Source organism: Dicentrarchus labrax, unplaced genomic scaffold (genome assembly GCF_905237075.1).
Source record: "Dicentrarchus labrax unplaced genomic scaffold, dlabrax2021, whole genome shotgun sequence".
Classification (NCBI taxonomy): Eukaryota; Metazoa; Chordata; class Actinopteri; family Moronidae; genus Dicentrarchus; species Dicentrarchus labrax.
Window position 1 is genome coordinate 20043842 of NW_026136703.1, and position 26054 is coordinate 20069895.

General features: G+C 38.8%; 1 protein-coding gene across 5 annotated transcripts; it reads left to right on the forward strand.

Moving 5' to 3' along the window:
* Nucleotides 1–1897: 1897 nt before the first annotated feature.
* grm1b (glutamate receptor, metabotropic 1b) lies at nucleotides 1898–26001 on the forward strand. 5 transcript variants are annotated; one of them, XM_051382526.1, is made up of 11 exons: nucleotides 1898–2673; nucleotides 3577–4401; nucleotides 6978–7227; nucleotides 13291–13526; nucleotides 13791–13805; nucleotides 17121–17367; nucleotides 18527–18695; nucleotides 19993–20119; nucleotides 21813–22740; nucleotides 22854–22884; nucleotides 23571–23636. In XM_051382526.1, the coding sequence occupies exons 2-10, from the start codon at nucleotides 3687–3689 to the stop codon at nucleotides 22873–22875; spliced, it is 2709 nt and encodes a 902-aa protein (XP_051238486.1). In that variant the 5' UTR covers nucleotides 1898–2673; nucleotides 3577–3686; the 3' UTR covers nucleotides 22876–22884; nucleotides 23571–23636. The 5 variants fall into 5 exon arrangements, with proteins under 5 accessions (XP_051238486.1, XP_051238477.1, XP_051238451.1 ...); XM_051382517.1 differs by lacking the exon at nucleotides 22854–22884 and having other exon boundaries at nucleotides 1899–2673; nucleotides 23606–23842; XM_051382491.1 differs by lacking the exon at nucleotides 22854–22884 and having other exon boundaries at nucleotides 1905–2673; nucleotides 23571–26001.
* Nucleotides 26002–26054: the final 53 nt, after the last annotated feature.

Sequence of the window (26054 nt, forward strand, 5' to 3'; positions counted from 1 at the left end):
AAATTAAAAGAGTGAATTTAAATCAGTAGCATTTTCTTTTCTATATCAAATATTTGCCCAAATTAGTTCCTTTTTAACACCAAAATAATTAAAACCACACTAGTACTGAATCAGTGATATTGGTGCGGTGGGGTGCCGGCGTAGAGCCCGAAGGATACTTAAGGACAGCCCCCACCCTCCTGATTACATCTGGAAAGAGGTACAGGAGCTTCTGCTGTTGTTCCACCAGACTGAAGATCAGCTTCTTCCCTTTAGCTTCAGCTGTGAGCCTTCTTCAATTGTAAGCACTGTTATAATTTATTAAATCAATTTTACTGTAACATTTTCGAATATATATATATTTTTTTGTTTGTCTGAGCAGCATAAAGGGAAATACAACCTGAATTTCATTATAAAACCCTGCGTTGTAATATGACTATTACATTACCTTGTATCCAGGGTTACTTTAAAAATGTAATCTGATACAATTATCAATTACCTGTTAAAAAAAATGTAGTTAGTTAGTAACCTAATCAAAGTATTACAATTATAAAGTAACGTAACTTGATTACCTCAACACCAAATGTGCAAATAAAGACAAGAGAAAAGAAATGTCAATAAGAATTATTATATTGTTTAAGACAACAGAACAATATTTGTATTTTAAATTAAATAGCTACCCAGACAGAATAAAATGTTAAATATTAACTATTTAACCTCATTCAACTGAGCTTTTAGCCCCTTTGTACCAACAGGGAATTTACCATCTTCTATATCAGAGACTAGTTCAGGTAGTATGTCTGAATATAAGGCAGATAAAACTGTTTCAGCACCAGCTAATGTCCCTGTTTGTGCATCTGCAGTAACTCAGGTGCATTACTGTGTAACGTTACAGTATCTTCTGCGTTTATCTCAGTTTGCAAGGCTCATATTTAAAGCCAGTTAAACAAATGACTCTTAAAACGTGCTGCTTTTATTTTATCCGCGGAAACAGGCAAGCAGGAACGAACACAGTTAACGTTACACAATGAAAAACACGTATTTTTTTTAAATTTTATTCTTCATCGTTTGACCGCGAACAAAAGGATAAAAACAGGAACATTTACTTTCAGCGGCTCCCGCAAACCCGTCTGCTTTTTATCGCTGCATCAGAAGTCGTTTCACGTCCCGGCAGCTGCAAATAATCGGCTTTACGTGCACCAAAACACACTTCATTTACTTCAAATGTTGCTGTTCGCCATTTTTAAATACAGGAAGTGACGTCCGAACAGGCGGAAATGGCCAATGCTTGCTTCGGCTTTTATTTTTCTACTTTTTTTTTTTTTTTTACTAATTTGTAAATATAAGTAGTAAATGTTTTTAATTTATATGTTTTTTCAGGGCACATTTTGTGTAGGTCTTATATTATTCACATTTTAATGATTATTTTTATACTATAAAAAATATTTAAAAAATAAAAAAATAAATTATATATACTGTCAGTGCTTTAAATATATTTTCCTTAATTGATTTTAATTTCTCCGATTATTTCTAAATTTCCACATTTTTATTGAGTTTTGTATTTATTTCACATATACAGATAAACAGTGGTAATAATTGAATAATGAAGTACGTACCTTATATATACTGCTACTCATGTTTTTATTTTTTTACAATGATGATTCTTTTTCATTTTTTTAAAGAACTTTATATTATTCAACCTTGCTGTACAAAATCCTAGTGGAACCAGTCACAATTCATTCCTACAGATTATACAGGCAAGGGTAGAACAACCATAAAACAAAACTAAGTACATAAATGGGTAGATATAGTAAAATAAAACGGGTTTACACTTAAAGTGTCGACTTAAAATTATTGTAAATTAGGCTAATTATTGTATAATGAGTCAATTATAAATTGAGACCCAATGGTGGGGCAAATGAAAATAACAGAATAAATAAAAACACACAAAATCAAAAGTGGAAGAAATATTTAGTTTCTGCAGCTGAATAATATTTAACAATTCTTTTGAATTTGAATAGTTTAGTCCTGGGAAGCTCATTTTGTGACCTAACAACAGCTTTAACAACAGTGTTTATTTCTATTGTCGAATAAAGTTTTATTTAACAGTTGTGGCGCAGGCGCAGTACCGTATATCCGCCACACGGTGGCAGCAGAGAGTGATCTTCTCACGGCTGCAGCAGTGAATTGCAGGTGCATAACACATCTGTCACAGACAGGCACTACGCAGCAGCACTTATTATATGAAGTTCGACCAGTCTCTTTACAGTTTTCATTAGTAGAATAAATAATATTCCTCTTCACATATCAGATTTAGTATATTTATCTTGGCTTCTCAGGTTACCATCTTTTCTAAAATACCCACATTTCCCCCCATATGGACTTGAATAGTCTCCCAAAAAACGCCAGTAATCGATGACACATTGTCTGAAACATCCTCACCGATGAGTAAGAACTGTGGCTTCAAATCAGGGGCACTGCAGTGAGTGTGACCCGCTTACAAGATGCAGTGAGGAAGAGGAGAAGAAGGGGGCACCTCATGATCAGTGCAGAGAGAGAGGGAGACACACACACACACACACACACACACACACATAGAGAGAATCAGTTGCACTGTGTTTTCTCGGCAGAAGAGTCCAGTCTGGCTGCTTCAGGAGATACAAGACCCGCTATGCCCCGAACTGCCTGGTGCAGGTAGGTAAAGTAATCTCAGTTATCAGACGTGATGCTTTCGCAGACACAGCATCCTGAGTGAATATGGGAGCGTTTCCCTCCCTTTTACATGCTCGAACATTCAGCCCTGCTCTGTTAATTAAGCTTCACCCTGTAACTGGGATGCATGTATAGGTGACGATGTTGGAAAATGTCCTGTAAATGACACCGCTGTAGAGCCTCGACTAGAGAGAGAGAGAGAGCCAGAGTCGGCTGTCAGACGCTACAAAAAGGAGGATTAATAGAGCACATCTCCAGCGGCTGTGTGATGCTTTCAGGGGTAAAAGTTGAAGAAACAGTCGCAGGTTGAAATCAGCTTGAATGAGCGAAATCAGCTGAGCAGCTGTCCGTGGTGCTGAAACTCAAAAGGTTTCCCCGTCGTGCAGATAACTTTCTATCTCTCAGACTGAGCATTTAGTGTCCTGAAAGCTTGTCATGTATGATCAGCATGCTGATGCTGTGAGGTTAGTGCACGTTTCATTGCAACAGGACTCCAATAACTTTGCCTTTCTGCATGTTTTTGGTGCACCTTTTATGTCTGTTTGTAATAAAAGAAGTTTAGGGGATGTATTAAGTCTTTCATGAAACAACAGTTGAGAAATGATTGTACATGTAGGGCTACAATTATCGATTATTTTCATTATTGATTCATCTGCAGATTATTTTCTCGATTATTTAATTAATTGTGTTGCCAGTAAGATCTCAGAAAATGCCTATTACACTATTTCCTTGAGCTGAATGTGACATTTTTTTGCCAGTCAGAAAGTTTACTATCATATAAGACAAAGAAAAGCATCAAATCTTCACATTTGAGAGGCTTCAACCTGGGAAAAGATTTGATGCTTTAATAAAAAATGGAATTAATGCTCCGTGTCTCACACACAGGGAGACAACAGTGAAGGAGGAGCAGCTGAGTTAATTCCATCCAAAAGTGGATTGATGGACCTCCATTATGGCCAAGTGGACATGATTCTACACTCAGCACCTGTGGCACAATGTCGAATATGATTTACCTGACTGCCATAAGCATTTTGTACCTGCCTGTCTTACTGTTCGAGGCATTTGTGTTGTCTAAAGGCAAGTATGAGAGGTCAGTGGTGCCGAGTTCTGCCTCTCGCCTGGTGGCCAGGATGGACGGGGATATTATAATCGGCGCCCTCTTCTCTGTTCACCACCAACCATCCGCTGAGAAGGTGGCAGACAGGAAATGTGGAGAGGTCCGTGAGCAGTACGGCATCCAAAGAGTGGAGGCCATGTTCCACGCCTTGGATCGGATTAACTCGGACCCAAACCTGTTGCCCAACATCAGCCTGGGCTGCGAGATCAGGGACTCCTGCTGGCACTCCTCGGTGGCTCTGGAGCAGAGCATCGAGTTCATACGAGACTCTCTCATCTCAATCCGGGACGACAGTGACGGCTCCAGGTGGTGCATCGAGGGGGCACCTTCCAGTCAGCCGCCACCGACCAAGAAGCCCATCGCAGGGGTGATCGGGCCCGGCTCGAGCTCGGTTGCGATTCAAGTTCAGAACCTCCTGCAGCTGTTCAACATCCCACAGATTGCCTATTCTGCAACCAGTATTGACCTCAGTGACAAGACTTTATTCAAGTACTTCCTCAGGGTTGTGCCGTCAGACACTCTTCAGGCCAGGGCCCTCCTGGACATCGTCAAACGATACAACTGGACCTATGTGTCTGCAGTGCACACAGAGGGTAAGATTTCTCATAAAGAGATACTCCAGTGATTTATTGCACTTATATAAAGCTGGCAGACTCACGAGAGACAGATTAATAGAGGGAAAAGGCAGAGATGTTCTGAATTTTGAATTTGAGTTATTTGATAGGTTCTCAGTCTATCTGACCTTCATCAGATTATATAAAATACAACAATGGACATGCAGGTCTTTATCATTGGCAGTTTGAAAAACACCCGTGTTCCCCCTTGGTGGCAGAAAGCTCCACCTCTTTGGAAATGTAGCTTCCAAATCCTGTGAGGCATACAAACTGAAGCCATAACAAAACACAAAGAAACACAGAAAATGGAGGGAAAAAACATGTAAAAACAGGAAGCACCTTATCATTTTATCACATAGTAAATGGGGCTTTGAAATGAATCAGACTAGAGCTGTCAATAAATCAGAGATCCCCAGAGACCACAAACATCTCAGAGCATTCAGGCGAAGGCCATTGAGAACCTCAGACCCTAAATTCTACATAAGGAATATAGATATGAAAACATCTTGGATTGCAGTATTACTCACATTAAAAACAATAAAGTGATATATTAAATTGATCTAAGTGTGCAGAAATCTTCACTTTGCACACTTTGACGCTTCCAGCTCCTCAGCAAAGATTCAGCCGAGCGGAGCAGTTATCATCCTTCATTTATTTGACAGGCACAAATTCAATTTAACATAGTTTCAATACAAAGCGTGAAACTGATGTGCTGCACGGAAAGTTTAGAGCTAGTAAAAATTTTCAACTTTAATTAAAATGTGCAGCTTTAAGAATCATAAAACAGATATGAAAATACAATAAAATACACACACACACACACACACACACACACACACACACACACACACACACAACAAAACACCACCACACAATGTGTGTACAGCTCTGGTTTGCTGGTATGGGTCAAGCTCCAAAACACTGGATCCTACATCTCCCATGATGCAAGGCATTAGCATTTTTTCATCATTTGTCAACAGTTCTGTCTTCTTAGCGCTTTTGTCTCTCGTTGAGGCAACAGGAGGACAAATTAAAGACAAGGAGGAAATGAGGTCCATCTTAGAAACTCCTGTAGCACAGAGGCAGGAGCTCTCCACCGTCTCTGCTAGCTTAGCACTGATTTAATCAATGCTGCTGCAATGTCGTACGTGTTGTTTTATCCTGTGAATGACATATGTGGACTGCTCCTCTAACAGCAGGTGGCTGCAGACAGTTGTGGTCTCATTTGTGAGGCTCATCTACATGATATTAGTATAAACAGAGGGCCGTTTCAGAGGAGGAGGGAGAAAATTATGTTTTTAATGCTCGTTTGTGAGGGCCATAAACACCAATTGTATATTAACAAGACACAAAATTACTTTCTTTTCTTTTCTTCCTCAGTATTGCCCGCAGGAGTCTTGATTTGTTGCTCCTGCAGGTGTCAGCCACTGTTGCAACTGGAGATGGAAACAGTTAGTTGATTAATCAAACCGTTAGTCGACACATAATTAATCTGCAACAGTTTTGATGATTGATTTACTGTTTGAGCAATAGTAACATTCTCTGCTTTCAGCCTCTGAAATGGACGGATTTGCTGCTTTTTTCTGTGTTATATGATAACAAACAAAAAATTGTTTGTTGGATGGACAAAGAAGAAAGATGTTATCATGAGTTAAATTGTGATGGAAATCTTATTTCCTGACATTGTATAGACAAAACAATTAATCAGTTACTGAAGAAACTGAATGAAAATAATCACTAGTTCCAGCTCTTGCTGCAACCTGTATTTGATCTGCATACAAATATTTATTCTATGTGATGCAGATCTAGAAGATACTGAAGTTCTATTTTATAGTCAATTATCAGTCCAGGCTGACAGACCAAAGCTCATACACATCCTCCCACTTTTAGATTACTTTTCAACAGATCTTACATAACATAACAGGTGATGTACTGCTTTTTATAAGCCTGTAAAAGCATATAAATTATAAAACAGATTATAATAATTAAGATTCCACCCACAGAGCAAACTGTGATATGCATACAGTACCTGAAATACCCATAAACCAGCTGTTGTAGTCTCATCTGTATTTCCACTGAGGGGATTTGAGTCAAGTTTGTGATAAGCTGATAAAAATCCAATCAAAACCTGGCAAGCCATCTTTGTTTACTGAGATGAAGATCTGTATGTTGTTCTGGCAATAAAATGAATAAGCTCTATGTATTGTAAGTTTTGGAAGCAGAGAGCCTAAATATTGAAGCTTTTTGTAATCATTTCTTGGGTTTATCAGTGACAGTGTAACCTAAAAGTGCTCTCCTCGTCCTCAGATACAGTTGTTGAGGTCACCTTAACCCTGCTTGCTCTAGTTGTACTGCTCTTGATTCCATAAAAAGACGTCTGGGGACGTAACGGACCACTTAAAGGCTAAAGGAAGAGATTCCCTGAACAGTTTTAGTCAGAAAAAAAGACAGTGTTCGACATTTAAAGACATCTGAGTGAAGCTGTGAATCAAAACCCATTGATTATTTCCTTCTCTCCTGTGAATGAAACTCACAGCTCCTGTTGTCTTTCTCAGGTAACTACGGGGAGAGTGGGATGGAAGTGTTCAAAGAGCTCGCCGCACAGGACGGCCTCTGCATCGCCCACTCTGACAAGATCTACAGCAACGCCGGGGAGAAGCACTTTGACAGGCTGCTGAGGAAGCTGCGCGAGCGTCTGCCTAAAGCCCGAGTTGTTGTCTGCTTCTGTGAAGGCATGACAGTCCGAGGGCTGCTGATGGCCATGAGAAGGCTCGGAGTAGCAGGAGAGTTTCTCCTAATTGGCAGGTTTGTTAGAGATTGTTTTCCCATGGGGGTTATTTTTTTGTTGCTTTGTCTCTCATGTTTTTGTTTTTTTGGGGGTTGAAAAAGTTTTTTTAAGAAGAATGATGAAAAGAATTCTTTCTCTTAGTGCTTTTTAGAAAAATATTGTTTGCCATGAAACTTTATAACACTATAATGGTCACACAGCCTGAAAGTGAAAATAAGAGCAGAAAAAAACTAACTTTTCCCATTTTTTCACAACATTGGTTATTTGTGCCACGTGGATTGACACTGGTGAAGATAATTACAGTTGACAATCACAATATCCACCTCAACAACCTCACAAGGTCCATTTAGTAGCTGTTGTAGAGCTTTGAATCATATTATGTATCATCCTCAACAGATAGAGGTTGCCCAGTCCATTGTCCATCTCTCTGAGCACTGAGGACTTCTCATTCATGTTGGTTGAGATTGAAAATTAATTCTTTCTATTCACTAATACATGCAACATAAATATAAGACCAGCAGCTGCTCTTAAGCTTTCTTTTGCATTTTATTGTATAATCGTGTACAGTACGTTCAGTATTATCCAGGAAAACACAGATGTTGAATTGCCTTTCAGCTACGCTCAGGGGTTTGCGAACAGCAGTTTAAAGGTTTGTTCGAGGTTGTTTTCCTCACAGAGACTTTATGTTGTTGCTGTTTTTTTATATCTTTTTTTTAAGACTTTATGGTCATGAAACTCAGTCAACACATTAATAATCAAGCAAACTTAATATTTAAGTAAGAAAGAGAAGAAGAAACTCTCCAAAAAAGCTTACCATTGTGACACCCAATCTTCCTCTGTAAATGTTTTTTATGGAAAGATAGATTTATAGAATTTAAAATTTCACTTTTCATTAATTTAAAAAAAATAGTGAGATTAAAAGTTCGTCCTTGACCTTTGAAACAATTTTACAACAGTTTTTCATTTAGTAGCTGTTCTGAAGTTTTAGGTGGTTTTATATGATTATATTCATTATTATCCGGAAAAATGAAATACAGAGATTGAATACGCTGTTATTTTATTCTATTGCTCATGATGTTACACACTAAGTTCACGTGGAACTAAAATATTCAAGTTTTCAAACAATTTTTTTTAGGATCATGAAAATAATTCTTTCTCTTTTATAACTTTACATAGTTTTTAAAATGTTTTAGGCGAAATGAAACTCAGTCAACACAATCATTCTTAGTTAAATTGAAAGTTTAGGCAAGAAACAAGAAAAGACCCTCCAAATCATATTTTATTTTCTCATAACTTAATAATAAAAATAAAGATAATTGTAGTTGACCCGACAATTTAACCATAAGGTCCACTTAGTAGCTTTGTACCGTACAATTGAATAATTATTGTATAACTAAAAATTGTCACATTGTGCCACATAATGATGACATTTTTGATAATGAAGATAAAAACAACTATTAATTTGACCAAACAATCTTGCCACAAGGTCCATTTAGTAGTTGTTTTTTTTTAGAGCTTTTGATGGTATCAGACAATTGTCCTCAGCAGATGATTTTTGATTTTTCTGAGCTTACTTTAGTCTTACTCTGAGTTTAGTCTTGACCTTGGAAACAAAAGTTTATAAAATCTTATTACAAGGTCTGTTTAGTAGCTGTTCTGGAGTGTGTGTGTTGTTTCATTGTATAGTTGTACATTATATTAAGGTAAGGTCATTTCATACACAGTGGCAGTTTAAAGTGCTTTACAGATTGCATAATACATGAATTCAAATGAATGAAGTCAGGATAAAATATAAAAGACAATAATGACACTTATAATAATATAACATTAAAACATGGAATAAGATGGTCAATAAATAGTAAATCGTCCTGAGAAATGACACCATAATTCTGTGAGGAAAACACGAAACATATGTTTCAATGCTGTTCAATTGCTGTAATATTTAGCTCCACTCAGGATGGATGGTATACACAAAGTTCATATGGAACTGAAATATTCTTTTTTCCTACTGGGACTAGAGTTCCTCTGAAAGCACAAGATGCTTTGAGTCAGGCTCAGTAATGAATAATGCATCCATGCAGCGAGCTCTCCCTTTCCCTGTCAGATCACAGGCAGGATGGGCTAATATGGGACAGCACCTCCAGCATAAGCTGGGGAATGTGGAGTAGTGAACATCAAAGCTCATATCAGCACTTATAACCAGACATTCCCTCTTTGTGGAGTCTCAGCTCACCTCAAGTCCTGTTAGGAGCAGTCGCAGCACCTGAAATGAGGCGACGATAAAAGCTCGCTATGGTTAATTTACTGAGAGCTGTTCATTAATGTGTGGCTACCTTCACCATAGTAGACTCAAAACTCTTCTTCTTCTCATGCATGCATGAAAAAATAGGTTGTTTTACAGCCTAAACTTGCGCTCACCCCTTCCACTTGAATTTGCACTGCTGCTAAAGTCTCCCCGGAAGATAAGGAGGGCGTGAGTTTGGTAGAGCAGTGTGTGTGTGTTTTCTGGGTCAAGGAGACTACTGAAAAAGGAAAATGTTTTTTAGAGCAATGCAGTAAGTGAACACATGCAGGCAATGTGCAATGGGCCAATTGAAAACGCCTGAAGCGCTGGTCATTGGCCATCCATCTTCTGCTGTGTGGAGGATGAAAGAAATGGCTGTTCTTACACCACAGATCCCACACAGCTCAAACAACTCTCAAGTGAAGCTCCCGTTGCTTTGGTTAAAAGAATATATCAGTTTTATGATACTGTGCTTGACAAACACTTGACACTTAATCTTTGAAAACATCTTCCTCCCAGATGAATTATTTCCTAAAAACATAATTCAGATTTACAGTAATAATCTCTGCTGGTACTTTCAATAATGATTCCTTCCCCCTAAATCACATTATTCATGAACGTGTGATAGATCTGTGTTATAAATCTGTACAGTATGTGCTGTGTTGACGTCAGAGCTGTAGGTTTTTGGCTCTCAGAGTGTTGGACTAGGGGGAGTGTGATGCTGAGAAGCAGATGGCCAGGTACTGTTGATACTGTCACACTGGACAGCCATTGTCAGCTCGTTCCTGAAGTGCCAGCCAAGCCAAACGTGCTATTGGCTTTGGCTTCTGAAGGCTGGTAACTGATATTTTGTACTGTGGATGAACAGCATTTTGTATAATATTCAGTATCTTAAATTTTTTCTGTTTTCAACACAAAGCTTCATTGTTTTACCCCAGATCTAATTCTGTCTTCGCAGGGGTGGAAAAGCCTATGAATCAGCATCTGAACAATGCATTTGTTTTAGGAAAGTCTCAGTAGTTTCGCAGTGTTACTCAGCACAGCTATTTAACAGAAAAGGGGTCCTTTAAAGTGTGTATTTGAGAGGACAGAAATGAGATATAATATTCAAGTTTTCATTCCTTGTTATGTTTTTATTACCTTAGAATGAGAACAGAGAGAGTGGGTCTTCTTTTACAGAGTCTGCCATTACGAACTGACATGCAAGGTGAGCTGGTTTTGTTTGTTTAATCTGCAACTTCACTGCTAGATGCCACTGAATCATACACACTGGTCTTTTAAATGATAAAATTATGAAGAAACAACACTGAAAGTGTACATGATAGTAGCTATGTGCTGTTCACTTATTCACAGTGGTGTTTTAGCTAAATGCAAGGCTGGATTACGGACCAGGCCAGTGGGCCCCTGGGCCTTGGACTGCCAGGGTGCCTCGAAGCCTCAGGCCGCCCGTGGCCCAAGACTTCTAATGTGCCCAGGGGTCTCACAGGACCGTGATCAGGACTAAAGGCTAATGTTGTCAGCATGTTAACATACTCACTGTGCTGATGCTGAAATGCTGACATGGTATTTGGCATTGGGCACATGCTGTTTGGACCTTAACAAATAGACATTAAATAAAACATTAAATACATAAATAAAACATGTTAAGTCATGTTCACCATGTTCGACATATTAGTTTAGGATGTTCGAGACATTTTCCTCAAAAACTACAGATGTGAATCTCATAGTGGCGCTAGATGAAAAGTCAAGGGATCACAAAAGATGTCAACATTATTAGCTGAAGGACTGTTAATGTCTGTACAGAATTTATTCATTTACATTCATCTAATAGTTTAGATATTTCAGTCTGAAGCAAAATCATGGCTCAACCGCCATTGCCATCCCTAGTGCCGTGCTAGATTAAAACCACATGCAGAATATTGCCATTCTTCACAGGAAGATCTGAGTTTTAATGTTAAAACTCAGTTAAATGTTTTATTATATTCAGTGTATTGTTGCAGCCGATGCTGTTTAAGTCTTTTACATAAGCCCTGTTCTCCTCCTTCATTTCTCACTCATGCTTTATCACATATATGCATCACAGATTTGATCCCACTCTATTGCTGCTTTAAAAATACTCAAGCAGCATTTGCAACTCAAATGAAGGGAGGTTTTTTTTTAATTGAGTATGATTAAAGTGTCAAACAAAAGCGTTTGTCTCATCAACATGATCTTTTGTGACAGGATTCAATACAGAATTGATTTTCAGATTGCCGAGCATGTAGACTATAAGTACAAACTATGACCAGTGGAGATTTTTTTAAAAATAGTCAAAATCACACTGAGTCTGTGTGGAGGGTGGGAGCTCGTTTCTCTCCCGGGCAGATTGTACGGCTACAGAACTAATCTGTGAATTCTCACTGGACTTGTGATTGTGTTGTGGAGACTTTTTTTTTTTTTCTTCCTTCGGCAAGTACAGTGAGCACTCCACGCCCCTCAGCGGGAAGGCTGAAAGGGAAACAAAGTCAGGGCAACAAAAGGGAGGAAGGTCTCTGCAGGATTCAGTCTGGCTTGTTAGTGAGGCTGCACGTAGCTTCAAAGACACCAGACATTCAGAGCTCCAACAGCATCGTGAAAAACAACAATGTTGCTTTTGTCAGATGTTGACTGCTGTTTGTTACTTATCTTAGAATTTTTAGAATTTGTTTGCAGCTAAAGGATTTCATATTATCTCCACCAGGTGTAAAGGGGATCATGCACTTGGTCATGTGTGTCCGTGTGAGTCTGTCTGCAGCTAATACTACTGGATGACTTTATGCTCAAGGAGCTTTTGTTGATGTGTGGATCCACAAAGCTTGAAAAACCTTGGAGAACCTATTTTACTGACTGCTCTGTTTTATAACACCATTGCCTGCTGACTTCTCAAGGTCCTTAACCGACAGGTAGACCCCGAAGTGAACAACAACTGCTCCAGTTTGGAATCTTGTTTCCACCAGGGACAATGTACGTTAGTAATGATGGACTCTTTTGTTGGCATTTTCCCTTTAAAATTGACATTGCTGGTGTTTTGGAATTGTTTGAGATCTCCTGAGTGAGAGTCATCATTCAAGTTGTCACAGACTTTTTTCCAGTAAAGCAATGAACGGGACCAATTTGTACTAAAATCCAGTTCGTCCTTCAGAGCAAACCTAATTCTTTTAAGGTGAAGTGTACCTGACCAATAATTTAGCTTTAATGTTGTTAAAGGTGACTCTGGTGTTTTATAGTGTTGTAGTAAAATTTTCTTCGCTGCGCCATAAACCGTCTCCTCAAAGTGGACTGTCTCTTTGATGTGCCAAAATTGATCCTCGTTGCAGTACCAACCACCCTTGAAAAAAACTGTAATTAGCCAACTTATACGACATAAAAAAAGCTATGTATTAAAGTCCTTCTGGCAGAATTATATTTATCATATTGTGCTGCTACCTGAAGAAAAATGCTTTGGTTTAATTCTGGTATAGAATAACCTTTGTAACTCCTTAAATTCCCCTAATTTCTTACATTTCAAATAGAATCATAACTAGGAAAACAGGTTAAGAACAGATAGAATATTTATGCATCAGATGGTTAGAAAAGTCTTTGAGGATTCTGAAAATGACTTCAGAAAAGAGGTAAGCATTGTGAATGACCTTCAGGGTTCTTCAAAGGTCGTCTGGTATTTTTTTGATCAGAAAATACAGATGCTAAGCTCTGTATCTAGAATGTAATGTTAATGCATGAGCGCCACGAACTGGGGCAGGTTCCAGTTGTACTATTTTAAGTGTGTTCCTCTCTGCAGCGATGGCTGGGCAGACCGAGTCGAGGTGGTGGAGGGATATGAACAGGAGGCTGTGGGCGGCATCACTGTAAAGCTGCAGTCTGAAGAGGTCTCCTCCTTCGATGACTACTTCCTGAAGCTCAGGCTCAGCACCAACACCCGCAACCCGTGGTTCCCCGAGTTCTGGCAGTACCGGTTTCAGTGCCGCCTTCCTGGACACCCGCAAGAGAACCTGAATTATGCACGAAACTGCTCAGGTAGCTAAACAGTTCATCAGGCATTTATGATGTTTTCTGCAGTTTTTCTAGTTGACATTTTTACGGCAGTGTGCACATCAGCTTGTCTTTTTTAACTGTTCTGATGTGTGCAATGCCCAGAGGACGATGCCAAAAGGCCCCATAAACTGGAACACATTCTTTAATTATGAATTAGATTGCCAGAGGGTAAATTTCTCTCTGAGTCAATCCAATAACATTTTTTTTTGTTCATATTGTTCATTTCTGTGACACTTGGCTTTACAGAGGATGATGATCTAGGTAAATTGAATCATTTTCTTTTACAAAGGAGCAAAGTAAATGCATTAGTTTAAGTTCTTGGTTTCCCGAAACAATGCTCAACAAGCATGTTTCCAAAACATGTTTATTTTACATACTGCTCATACACCTTTCTTTAAAAAAAATATATTTACAGAATATATATTTACGTTTTCAATCTTAATTTACGAGGTTTACACCATTATTGCTGCTCTTTCACCAAACATCCACCATTCCTTAAATCTTTTTTAAATTCTTTCAAATGAATCATATTGATGAACGTAAATATAAAATAATGCATGCAGCAAAAAAAACCAAAGCCATTTTTATATTTTTCAGTTGACAGCTTTCAAGGTTCTTCAAGTGATTTTTTTTCCCCCCAATGCACCTCACTTTCTGCCGTTGTTTTAATCTTTTTTTTCTTTGCAGCGTTTGCATCTCTTCTTTATTATGCACATACCTCAATACCTTTTATTCATCCTTACAAAGCATCATATTTTAATAGCAGTTATTAGAGTATTTATTTTTGCCTCATAAGTGGAGATAGAGTTATTGTTTGCTGTCCTGTCACTTGTTTTTATTTTATTATTTATATTTGTATTCATTTTTTTGGTGTAGAACTCCAAGACGGTGAGTGAATCCCTCTGAATGGAACCATAATGCTCCTCACTTTGGGAATATACATAGAGGTTGACTGATATTAAAGTTTTATCACATTATTTAAGTATAGTCACTTTATATTCTTAATAACTTTTTTCTCTTGGATTGTACTATTAATCTCAGTTAACCTCTAATATATGAAGCTATTGGGATGTTTTTATTTGTTTTTTCTTACACTACACTGAGTGAGAGCCCAACAATTGATCCTGATCTGCTCTCACTTTGTGCTCTCACGACCTTTGTGGCCTTAAGACAGTCGTATAAAACAGCCCAATAACATTTGAGTGAGATTGTAACTGGCTGGTCTGGCTTAAGTTGCATGTAGCCACGGAAATAGTGAAGCCATATATCGCAACAGATAACACGTATTTTCAGAAGCATTGTATTGTAGTTTTATTCATATTTGGACAGAGAAGTTGTCATGCAGCCGACTAATCCCGACGTGCAGCAGTATGTCCTCTGCTTGCATGCTGTCATCATGACATCATTTCATCATGAGTGAAGCTCACACAGCTCAGCGTGTGAAGCGAGCGTCAAAGCCAAGGAGCTGTTAAACTAGGTCATCACCAGCAGTTCCCATCGGACGCTCACCCAGCTGCTACCCAACTGAATTCACTGTTTATGTGTTTGTTTGCGCAGGCAGTCAGTTTCTCAGCAGTCCCCTTTTAACGATCACTACTTGATTTAGCACAAGTGGTAAGAAACCCACCAGCAGTGACTGATGGTCATAAAGCAGCCTCGTGTAAAACACTGTTAAATGTGGTTGGCTGCAGTGGGTGAATCCTGTCTTACACACAGAGTTTACAGACAAGCAGAAATGTAGCAACTGACAATGTAAGTTATGTAACTGGATCTGGATCTGCATCAATGAATCATTACAGTACACAATACAACCTTAGTGTCCACAATTGCCTTTGGTCCGACTGGCAGTTTGTTAAAACATTAAAACACACATACACACCTCATAACAATAACACTGACTGTATGAATTGTATTTTATTAATTATTTCTTGAAAATGAAATACAAAATACAGTATTTAAGAAAAATACCCCCCAAAAAAAGATTAGATACATTTCCCTGAAGAATTTTACTCAACTTATAAGAAAAATGTAAATAATGTGAAAATAATGAAAGATTTCTAAAAATTCAAAGATCTTGTCTCTGCAGCCAAAAGCTATTACAAGACAGGTCTTTAGATATTCTGCAAACAAACAACATACAAATAAACAAATAAAGCTGAATTTATTATCTCCTATTACTTTTCAAATTACATTTACTATAAATTATAAATTTTTAGCTGACAGTGTAACAACATTCCTGTTAATAAAGAAGTTTCAGTCACTTTCATATTACAGTATTATTGTACCATCAATAAAATATATGAAACTATTGTCAGAAATTTCCTTCTAGTGGAAAATTCAGTTACATTTTGGCAAGCAGTATCATTTTCCATTAGATATTACGTTATCCGTTGCTACATAACACTCTACTTCCTTTGCATAAATGATAAAACAGGGAGTTTGGAACAGATTCAGGTGACAGCTAGGGTGAGGCGAACTAGAGCAGTGTATCACATAATCTTCCGTGCTATTAGCTATAATAGACCACAGATTAGATTAAAATTCATAGACTCCGATGGCACTAGAGTGCTAATGTGAAGATATGCTTAACCATTATAGTATAAAAGTACATGTGAAATATAGTGAGAGGTTTTCACGGATGAGGACCCACATCTCGAGGATGCAATGTGTTTTGGTAGAAAGAAAGATTTAGATAGTTGTTCTCTTGCTACCAAGTGCTGATCTCACACAAGTTGTCTGTGCTGTTGCAAAAGATGGTTTTCAACCAAGGAAATATATGAAAAAAGATCCTCTTCAACTCCAAGGGCTGCCAAACATCCGTACCTGCACCAATGTTTTATTCAAATGGATTGAATGCATGGTGTAGCTCTTTGTAAAAACACTAAGTTGACATGTTACTCTGACATAAAGCAACTAAAAAACCTGCTTACTCTGCTTCTAGCTTGCATTACACTGAACTGATAGGGTGTGCTTGAGCATCACACGCTGTTTGTATCAAAATCTTAATCATTTTTGTCCCATTCACTCATCGTGTTCGTCTGAGGAAAAACAATACATACAGAACACAACAGATTGAAATACATGGGAATAGTTGAATCATTTTTCTGCTTGAGGAGACACAATCTCACACACACACACACACACACACACACACACACACACACACACACACACACACACACACACACACACAGTACTTCAGACCAACTCTAATTGAATCCTGACTCATGAATGCAGAAATGGATAGTCTTGCCATGGTAACAAGGTTTCTTTGAAGCCATTTTCTGAAGCTTCCAGTCCTTTTAAAGCAGTCTCCCACAGAGGCAAAGAGACGTGTAGCTTGCTGCCTGTATTCAGAGAGTAATTATAACAATGCACCCTATCACTCCTTTGTAATATGTTACATCATGCTAGACGCACCTGTACAGTACACCTGAAATTTAGAATCAATTTTTACAACATAACACATAACATGCTACTGCTTGCAGCAATGAAGCACCTCCCGTAAGGCTTTTCCTTTAAAAAAAAGAAGCTGTCCTGGAGATGAATCCTCATTGTTCTCTCATGTGTGGGCAGGTTATGAAAACCTGGAGGACAACTACGTTCAAGACAGCAAGATGGGCTTCGTCATCAATGCCATCTATGCCATGGCCCACGGGCTGCATGACATGCACACTCACCTCTGTCCTGATCACGTGGGGCTCTGTGAAAACATGAAGCCTGTTGATGGCAGCCATTTACTGGACTTTCTCCTCAAGACCACCTTCACAGGCGTTTCTGGAGAAGACATATGGTTTGACCAAAATGGTGACTCACCTGGGAGGTAAAACACACTTTCCTTACATTCCTCTAGAAATACTGTTGAGTAATTATTCAAATTCTTTGGTTTTCCAAATGTGTTTTAACTCTGAATACTGTAATAAAAGCACCATTAAGTGACCTGCAACCAGTGGTGGAAGAAGTATTTAGACCCTTTACTTTAAGGTCCAGTGTGTAACATTTAGTAGGATTTATTGGCAGAAATGGAATATAATATTCATGGGTATCTAAGAATCGTAGTGTTTTCTTTACCTTAGAATGAGCTGGTCGTTTTTCATGGCGTCCTCCATGTTGAACTGCCATGTTTCTACAGTAGCCCAGAAAAGACAAACAAAACACTGGCTCTAGATAGGGCCGTTTTTTGTGCGTTTTGTAGCCACCAAAGTTTCTCCTTCATGCTTGGAAAGGGAGGGTGAAGAAGTATTAACCGTAAAATGCTTTTGTCCAAAATGACTTACAATAAATAATTCAAATATTAATATACAGCACTCCACATGTATTATACAGCATCCCAAATATCCTTTCAAGGGCAGATGATGTTGAAATTACATTACAGACACTGGAACTCCTGTCAGTGCGTATATGATGTGCACAGGGTTATTATAGAGAACAATTAGAGCTACATCTGCAAACATGAGTACACTATTAATGCCAGTGTAATGACTATGTATTTTTTAAATTAAATCCATTTAAAGGTTACTTTTTAGTTGGTCATATGTCCCTACTGGAATGAGAGAAGCAATTATCTGGCCACGTAAATGACACATACTCTAAAAATCCGATTCAATTTATCCTCAAATGACTTAAAGTGGAAAAAGGCAGCTATACTCCAGATCATATCGCAACAGTTGTTCGAGCACTTTCATCAGTTGCCAACTGAAGTTGCATCGTCGGGTGGGAGCGTCTTGACATTTCAGTGGGGAGTTTTTATTTCAAACCAGAAAGTAAGAGAGATGAAAGGCAGACACATCAGCACCTGGCGAAAAAAAACCCTGAGTCACAATCAAGAACCTGAGAGGCCCTCAGGCTGATAAAATATGCTGTTTTTGTGATAAGTGGCAGTAAAACTCTTATTATTTCCCCATTAACAATTGATTCAGCGTTGGTGAAATCTCGATGAGTCATGTCCTCCTCTAACTCATGGCTTTTCTATCCACTATCAGGTATGAGATTATGAACTTCCAGCATGTGGAGCCTGGTGTTTATGACTACATCAACATTGGCTCCTGGCATGAGAGCATGCTCAGTCTTGATGAGGAGCTGATTCAGATGAACCGCAGTGACATGGTCCGCTCTGTCTGCAGTGAGCCCTGCTCCAAAGGAGAGATCAAGGTGAGGGACAAATCCTTTAGGTACTATCCTGCTAATATTGTGACTATATGTTAAGTCTGAACCTCTTTGTTGTAGCTTTGTGGTTCAGTCTTTGCATTAAACTTACTGTTCTTTAAACATTAGGACTAGAATTATCTCTTTCTTCACCCTGCTGAGAACAAATAGCCTGTTGAGGAAGTATTTTGGTACTACTATTAATAAGGTATAAGTTTTAACTAATGGCTTTATTAATGGTTAATAGGTCATTTACTTATTTCATGCTTTGTAGATCCGCTATAAGCTATTAGTAAGAACCAAATGTGGGTTGCCAGGTTGAGAAAAAGGCTGATGTTTATCTCATAATTAAGATTCTCCTCCACTCAAAAATTCCTATAGTGTTCCTATAGTTGAATGTTTGAGCTTCACTGTGCACAATGACATATGTGCAGAGTTTTACACTAGAAGGATGTTTTCACATTCATAAGATCAAAGTGGAAAGTTTCTCTGTGCTCATTGAAAATCAGATTTTAAGGTGTGGAGTCTGCAAACATGATTTTTGACATCACAATTTGCAACCTATACAAATGTGATGTAGAAACTTGAATCCTTCAGTGCACTGAGAATGGACTTTACAGTGAAGTAGGAGACATTTTGTGTCCAGCTGGAAAACTTAAAAAGGAACTAAATGTGTATATCCATTTGGGAATTTTTAATGAGGTTGAAGGAGTAGATGTCTTTTTAAGGATTTTAATGTGGAAATTATACTCCTTTTTTTGTGGAAAAAACACATCTGACACACATTATTGTTACAAGCAGACTATTTGTATATGTTGTAATACATGTCTCTCTAAATTATAAATGTTGGAAATCCAACAACTTTCTAATAAGCCCATCAAGTCTGCAGTTATACACGTTAATTGGTAATTAATTAAGTCTGCAGTTGTGAGTATTAATGAGATGTTAATTAATGGATTTTGGTCCAGATCACCTGCAGCCCTTTTCTTGAAATAGTAACGGTCAAACAGTCTTAACAGCAGTTTTCAGAACCTTGCAACTCAAAACTTATTATTAATGGTTTATAACAGATCTATAAAGCATTAGTAAATGATTTATCAACCATTAAAAAAGGCCATAGTTACAACCTATTTCCATTAATACCTGATGACCTTTTCTTTTTCATCAAGTTCATTCTTTCTATCTTTAGTTTTACTGTGTAGAAAAACAAGTATTTAAATATTTACGGGCACCGTGGCTCCCTTTCACTCAGGGATAAGTTCTTGTAGGAAAAGTATTTTTACATTTCTGTTTTGTCGACCAGGTGATCAGGAAGGGAGAAGTGAGCTGCTGCTGGATCTGCACTGCCTGTAAGGACAATGAGTATGTCCAGGATGAGTTCACATGTAAGGCCTGTGAGCTGGGCTGGTGGCCTGACGAGGAACTGGAAGGTGAGTTTCTACTCCTTAGTCTCCATTTACCTGTGTCTGTAAACTCTCACCTGCTTGGAACACCGTACAAAGGCTGGCAGAGGGCTTAACTGGCTTTCCTTTAGAGTAGTTTGACATTTTGGTGAATATGTTTATATCCTTTTCACACAAGAATTAGGTGAAAAGATTGATACCACCTTTATATCTGTCTGTTAAAAATAACAAACTGGCAGCCATTTAGCTTAGCATAGAGACTGGAAAAGGATCAATATCTTGCCTGGCCCTGTCCAAAGGTAACAAAATCCACCTACCAGAAACTCAAAAGCTTACTAATTAATACGATACACTTGTGTGTTGGGGCACCAGCTCTTCCTGGTAAACTACCGGGGCGCCAAGGCTGAGTCCTGGCTGCAGTGGCCAATAATGCCCCCCAAAAAATATTTTTGAAAAAAAATTGTAATTGTTTAAACTGTACAAAAATGGTTTTATAGGGTTATGTGTCTTCTAGGAGTTTCAGCTGGTTGCCAGGCAACATTACAGTTACGACAGCCGAGAAATGGTTTGGCACATAAATAACCTTAAAATAAAAAGGGATGTAACATGTTCATTTGTGAACTGTAGAGATGCTGTAAGGCAGATTTTGGTTTCTTTAAATCACCAAAATGTAACTTCTCTGCTAAATTCCTCCAAGACAATAAACTTCATCTGATTAGAACAGAAGATTTTTCTGTTCTGCAATTTTTACATTTAAATTTAGATGAATTTTGGTTACTTCAGTGGCCACAGGCTGAGTTCCTGTTGCACGATTGATGCTTTCAGAAATTAGAGGAGATTCTTTAGTCATATTAGAGGCTCTGTAGAAAGTTAAGTTCCTCCAAGCTTTCACTCGCCTCCTCCCTCCACATGTACTCCGTACAGTTTGTCCTGCTAAAATTTTCTGCAGCGCTATTTCATAAACCTGTTCTGTCCTATTTTCATTGCTTTCCCATGACACCTGAGAGCCATTCATCATCTTCACCATTTTATCCGACAGCAGCCCTACTTCACTTACAGTTCTTGTGGCCCACTTTCAAAGGCCTTCTGTGCTGTTCAAAGACAAGACACTTTCTTAATAGGATCATCCTGCCTCCATGCTGTTTCCTTTTTCTTCAACCAGAAGACCTTTAAGTACGCCCAGAAACGAGGAAATGTGGAGCGCAGGGATGATATAAAAATGATTCTTGTGCAGTTTTCTAACCCTTGCCCTCCTGCTGTTACACAATAAATAAATAAAGCAACATAAATTAGATATTCAAAGTGTATCCTCAACATGAAGCAGAAAGGAGATCTTATTTGGATCCGTGAAAAACGCAGTGATTTACTTTGTCCTGGTGCATTGGCCCCCTCCTCCACTGGCTGCAGCCCAGCCTGGCCATGGCTGAGTAGAAAGGAGTTTATTTATAGTTGAGCTAAAAACCTACTTTGAGACTTACTGTATTTTCTCAGGCTCAAATGTAGTTGATGAATTTTGAACATGTCCATACAATAAAGCCTTAAAACTCTAACTAAAATTTTCATTGCATTCTTCTGAAATCTACCTTTTATTGAGGCAGTTATTCTGTAGAAAACCAGAAATCTAACCACCAAACTGATGTTGAAATGCTGAAAAATATATGAGGTGCTTTTAGTGTATCGTGGCTGTGTTTTTATATTGTCATGTTTTTATCCTTTTCAGGCTGTGAGACAATCCCCCTGCGCTACCTGGAGTGGAGCAATCCAGAGTCCATTATCCAGGTGGTTTTCTCCTGCGTGGGCATCCTGGTCACGTCATTTGTTGCCTTCATCTTTGTCTTATATCGTGACACACCTGTGGTCAAATCCTCCAGCCGAGAGCTCTGCTACATCATCCTCGCAGGGATCTTCCTGGGCTATCTGTGTCCTTTCACCCTCATCGCCCGTCCCACCGTGGCTTCCTGCTACCTCCAGAGGCTCCTTGTCGGACTCTCAGCTGCCATGTGCTACTCCGCCCTGGTAACCAAAACCAACCGCATTGCCCGTATTCTGGCAGGCAGCAAGAAGAAGATTTGCACCAGGAAACCGAGGTTCATGAGCGCTTGGGCTCAAGTGGTCATTGCCTCTATCTTGATCAGTGTTCAACTCACCTTGGAGGTTACCCTCATCATCATGGAGCCTCCTGAACCCATCAAATCCTACCCCAGCATCAGAGAAGTCTTCCTCATCTGCAACACCAGCAACGTGGGTGTTGTGGCCCCCCTGGGCTACAACGGCTTGCTTATCATGAGCTGCACATATTATGCCTTCAAGACCCGCAACGTTCCTGCAAATTTCAACGAAGCCAAGTACATCGCCTTCACTATGTACACCACATGTATAATCTGGCTGGCGTTTGTGCCAATCTACTTTGGCAGCAACTACAAGATCATCACCACATCGTTCTCTGTAAGCCTCAGTGTGACTGTGGCCCTGGGCTGTATGTTCACACCTAAGATGTACATCATAATTGCCAAACCAGAGCGAAACGTGCGCAGTGCGTTCACCACGTCTGATGCTGTGCGCATGCATGTCGGCGATGGAAAAATTGCCTGCCGAAGCAACAGCCTGCTCAACATGTTCAAGAGGAAGAAGAACACTGGAAACGGCAGGTAGGTTCATTAATTGAGTCTGAGTCCTGCTCCTGAGGCACCTCAGGGATGCTGGTTTTACTGTAATTCTCTCTCAAAGGGAACCTGATGTCTTACTGTATTCACTTTCATAGGGACACCTGTTGTAAAGTGTGACGGATATAGGTCAGTGCTCAATTCACACAGTCATTTTAACCTTTGAACTGGTGGTAAAATTAAAACAAGCATCTCTGTGTGCTAAGGGATGACAAGTGGGATCACAAATACAGAATACAGGGTTTCTGCAGGATTCACCTAATTAAAGACGCTTTAATACCACATAGAATTCAATTTAACGGTTGTTTTTACAGTCATACCAGTTAAAATATTACAGTATAATGGAAACCAGTAGGGACAATATGTCATAGAATTATTCAGAATTATATCCCCCTTTTTTAGCACTTTCCAGGAGTATATGACAATAATTCCCAGTGATAGAAAAAGTCTGGGCCACTGTATATAGCAGTTGTGACATTTTCTGCAATAGATCTGATGGTTACGACTAAAGCTTCACACTTCATTAAATCCACTGTCGAAAACAATCCCACTTTTAGTTTTTAAGTGCATTACATCTTCTGACAGCCTACTGCTGGGTAACAAAGCATTTTTTAGCTAACATCACTGCGTATGACAGGCAAGAGGAAATATTTTTAATTGAATTCAATGCTTTTGCAATGATTTTTTAAAACCTGCAGATACCCTGGAACATTACGTACAATATATTTTTTTATCTTACATGAACCAGAGATGCTGTTTTTTGTCTTCACTCTTCTGGGTTCCTGCAGTAACAGCCGTCTTTATTTTGTTCATAGTTCTAATGGAAAGTCTGTGTCATGGTCTGAACCAGGTGCAAGACATCCTCCAAAAGGGGATCACATGTGGCACAGACTGTCAGTGCATGTGAAGAGACAGGAAGCAGGTTCCAATCAGATGGCTGTCATCAAACCCTTAACTAATACGTACCAAAACAGAGCGCTGGAGTTCTCAGACCTCAGCACTAAGACCTTGTACAATGTGGCTGAGGAGGACGAGAGTGACCCTGTCAGATACAATCCCCCGGCCACTCCCCCCATGATGGCCCACGGGCAAATTCCTGGCTGTGGGCAGATAAAAGACGTGGACGAGGAGGTGGAACTCTATACCCCCGAGCATCTGCAGCCAAATATCATTATTCCCCAACACATCATCATGGACCGCCTCCAGGGGGAGATGGTGGTAAATCGTAAATTCAAGAGTGACATCCCTGAGCTTAATGAGATGATTAGCATGCCTGAGGCCGTGAGCGGCGGCATGCCCGTTTACCACCAGGCCCACCTCATCCAGCAGGAACCGGTCCTGCCCATGCACCTCGACCCGTTCGACGAGGAGCCAACCTCCCCTTTAGAGGAGGAGGAGATGGAGAATGAGCAGTTTGGCCTTCTCCATGGCTACATGTACAACAACGCCCAGATTCACGACGAGGAGGACTTGGTTGAGGTCAAATTGGCCGTGGAGGACTCAGTGGCTCTGATGCCTCCCTCCCCTTTCCGAGATTGCACTGGTTCCCCAGTGGGCCCCTTTCCCAATTCGCCAGTGTCAGAGTCGATCTTGTGCAGTCCTCCAAATGTGACATATGCCTCTGTTATCCTCAGAGACTTCAAGCAAAGCTCCTCAACTCTGTGAGGGTGCACACTACATGTTACCAGTTGTACAATATTTTAACGTTCATAATGACTTGTGCTGTATATGACGATATATTAAGGAAAAAGTCATTCTGTGGTCTGACAAGTCATTTTTCACTCTATAACTGATAGCTTTTACATGATAAGGGTGAACAACAAGGCGCCACGTTTTAAAATTCTTTTAGATGTTGTCTACAGTAGTGAGAAGAAAAAAAAAGCCTATTTCAAATGCTAACATGAGCTTTTAGGATAAAATAGATTCTGTGCTTATGAGACAACTAAGATTGCCTGTATGTACATTTAATATAAGTAGATTCATTCGATGAATATAGGTGACATAACAAGCAGATGAGTTTGCTGATTTTAAACAGGGCAACTTAATGGTGAATATAATTTGTTTGTAATGCAAAACAATTTGTCAACAATATTTTTAGAAAAATATGTTTTCTGTTACACATTGTGTGTTTTGTGCTTTATCAGAAAATGGAAGATTTAAAGGAATAGTTCGACATTTAGGAGAATAAACTTATTTGAGAGTTTGATGAGAAGATCTATTCCACTTTAGCATCTGTCGACTAAATATTAAACTAAAGCTAGCAGCCATCAGCTTAGCTTAGTATAAAGACGGGAAACGGGGAAAAGCTAGATTCCTGTTTTTTGTATGGATTAAACAAAAAAGATAGAACATGTTATTTAGTGCGCTTTAGAGCTGCTGGTAGGCATATTTTGTGACTTTTAGACAGAGCGAGGCCGGATGTTTCCTCCTGTTTCCAGTCTTTATGCTAAGCTAAACACACAAACGTGTGTACAAACATGAGAGTGGTATCGATCTTCTTATGTAACTTATGTAATGTATGTAAGTGCTTTTCCCAAAATGTCGGACTTTTTCTTTAAGCTGGGAAAGGAGAATAAAAATGTTCTCCTTTGAGGAAATTTAAAATGTGTTACGTCAACATGATTTCTCGTTGGTAAAAAAAACAAAAAAACAAATAAAACAATTATCTGTGAATTTTTGATTGATACAGTACTGCCAGGCAAATGCACTGACTGTATCATGAATGTAGCAGAGGACAAGTTCAAGTGCCACATTTTCATTAAGAGGTTTTTTTTTTATTTTGTACATTTGTCTCATTTCTATGGTCCTGAAATGTGAGTTAAACTAGTTTCAAATTTGTATCTTTTATAATTAGACATCTGATTTCATAATTGTATAGATTTATGTATAAGATAAATGACATACATATGTTTTGTGAATGTATGAATTGTGTATCATATTTTGGTATTCAGATGATATCTATATGCATTACAGTATTAGTAAGAACTTATTAGCTGTGTATGCTTCTATCGTGTGATTGGTTGTGCACACCAATCAGTTTCCTAAATATTAAGACTTAACGAGCCAATCAAAACCGTATAATGTGATGAAGTGCTACTTTTACTGTTATACGTAATATTCTGAATAAGCTATTTGCAGCCTGATATATACACAGTATAAATTAAGTCTGCCATTTTAAACAAATATTTACTGTAGAGCATTTAAAAGGTCACTTGTTTGATTGGAGTAAATTAAGTATTTTCTATGCTTTTGTCTCCTGTTTTTCATGGTGAAACATTAGGTGGCGCTCTGGTCTTGGT

Excerpts from the sequence above, each read along its gene's own strand:
- grm1b (XM_051382491.1), top strand. The coding sequence starts at position 3,687 with ATGTCGAATATGATTTACCTGACTGCCATAAGCATTTTGTACCTGCCT. Across the intron at positions 4,402-6,977 it reads GTCTGCAGTGCACACAGAGG|GTAACTACGGGGAGAGTGGG; the intron begins GTAAGATTTCTC and ends TGTCTTTCTCAG. Across the intron at positions 20,120-21,812 it reads GCCTGACGAGGAACTGGAAG|GCTGTGAGACAATCCCCCTG; the intron begins GTGAGTTTCTAC and ends TATCCTTTTCAG.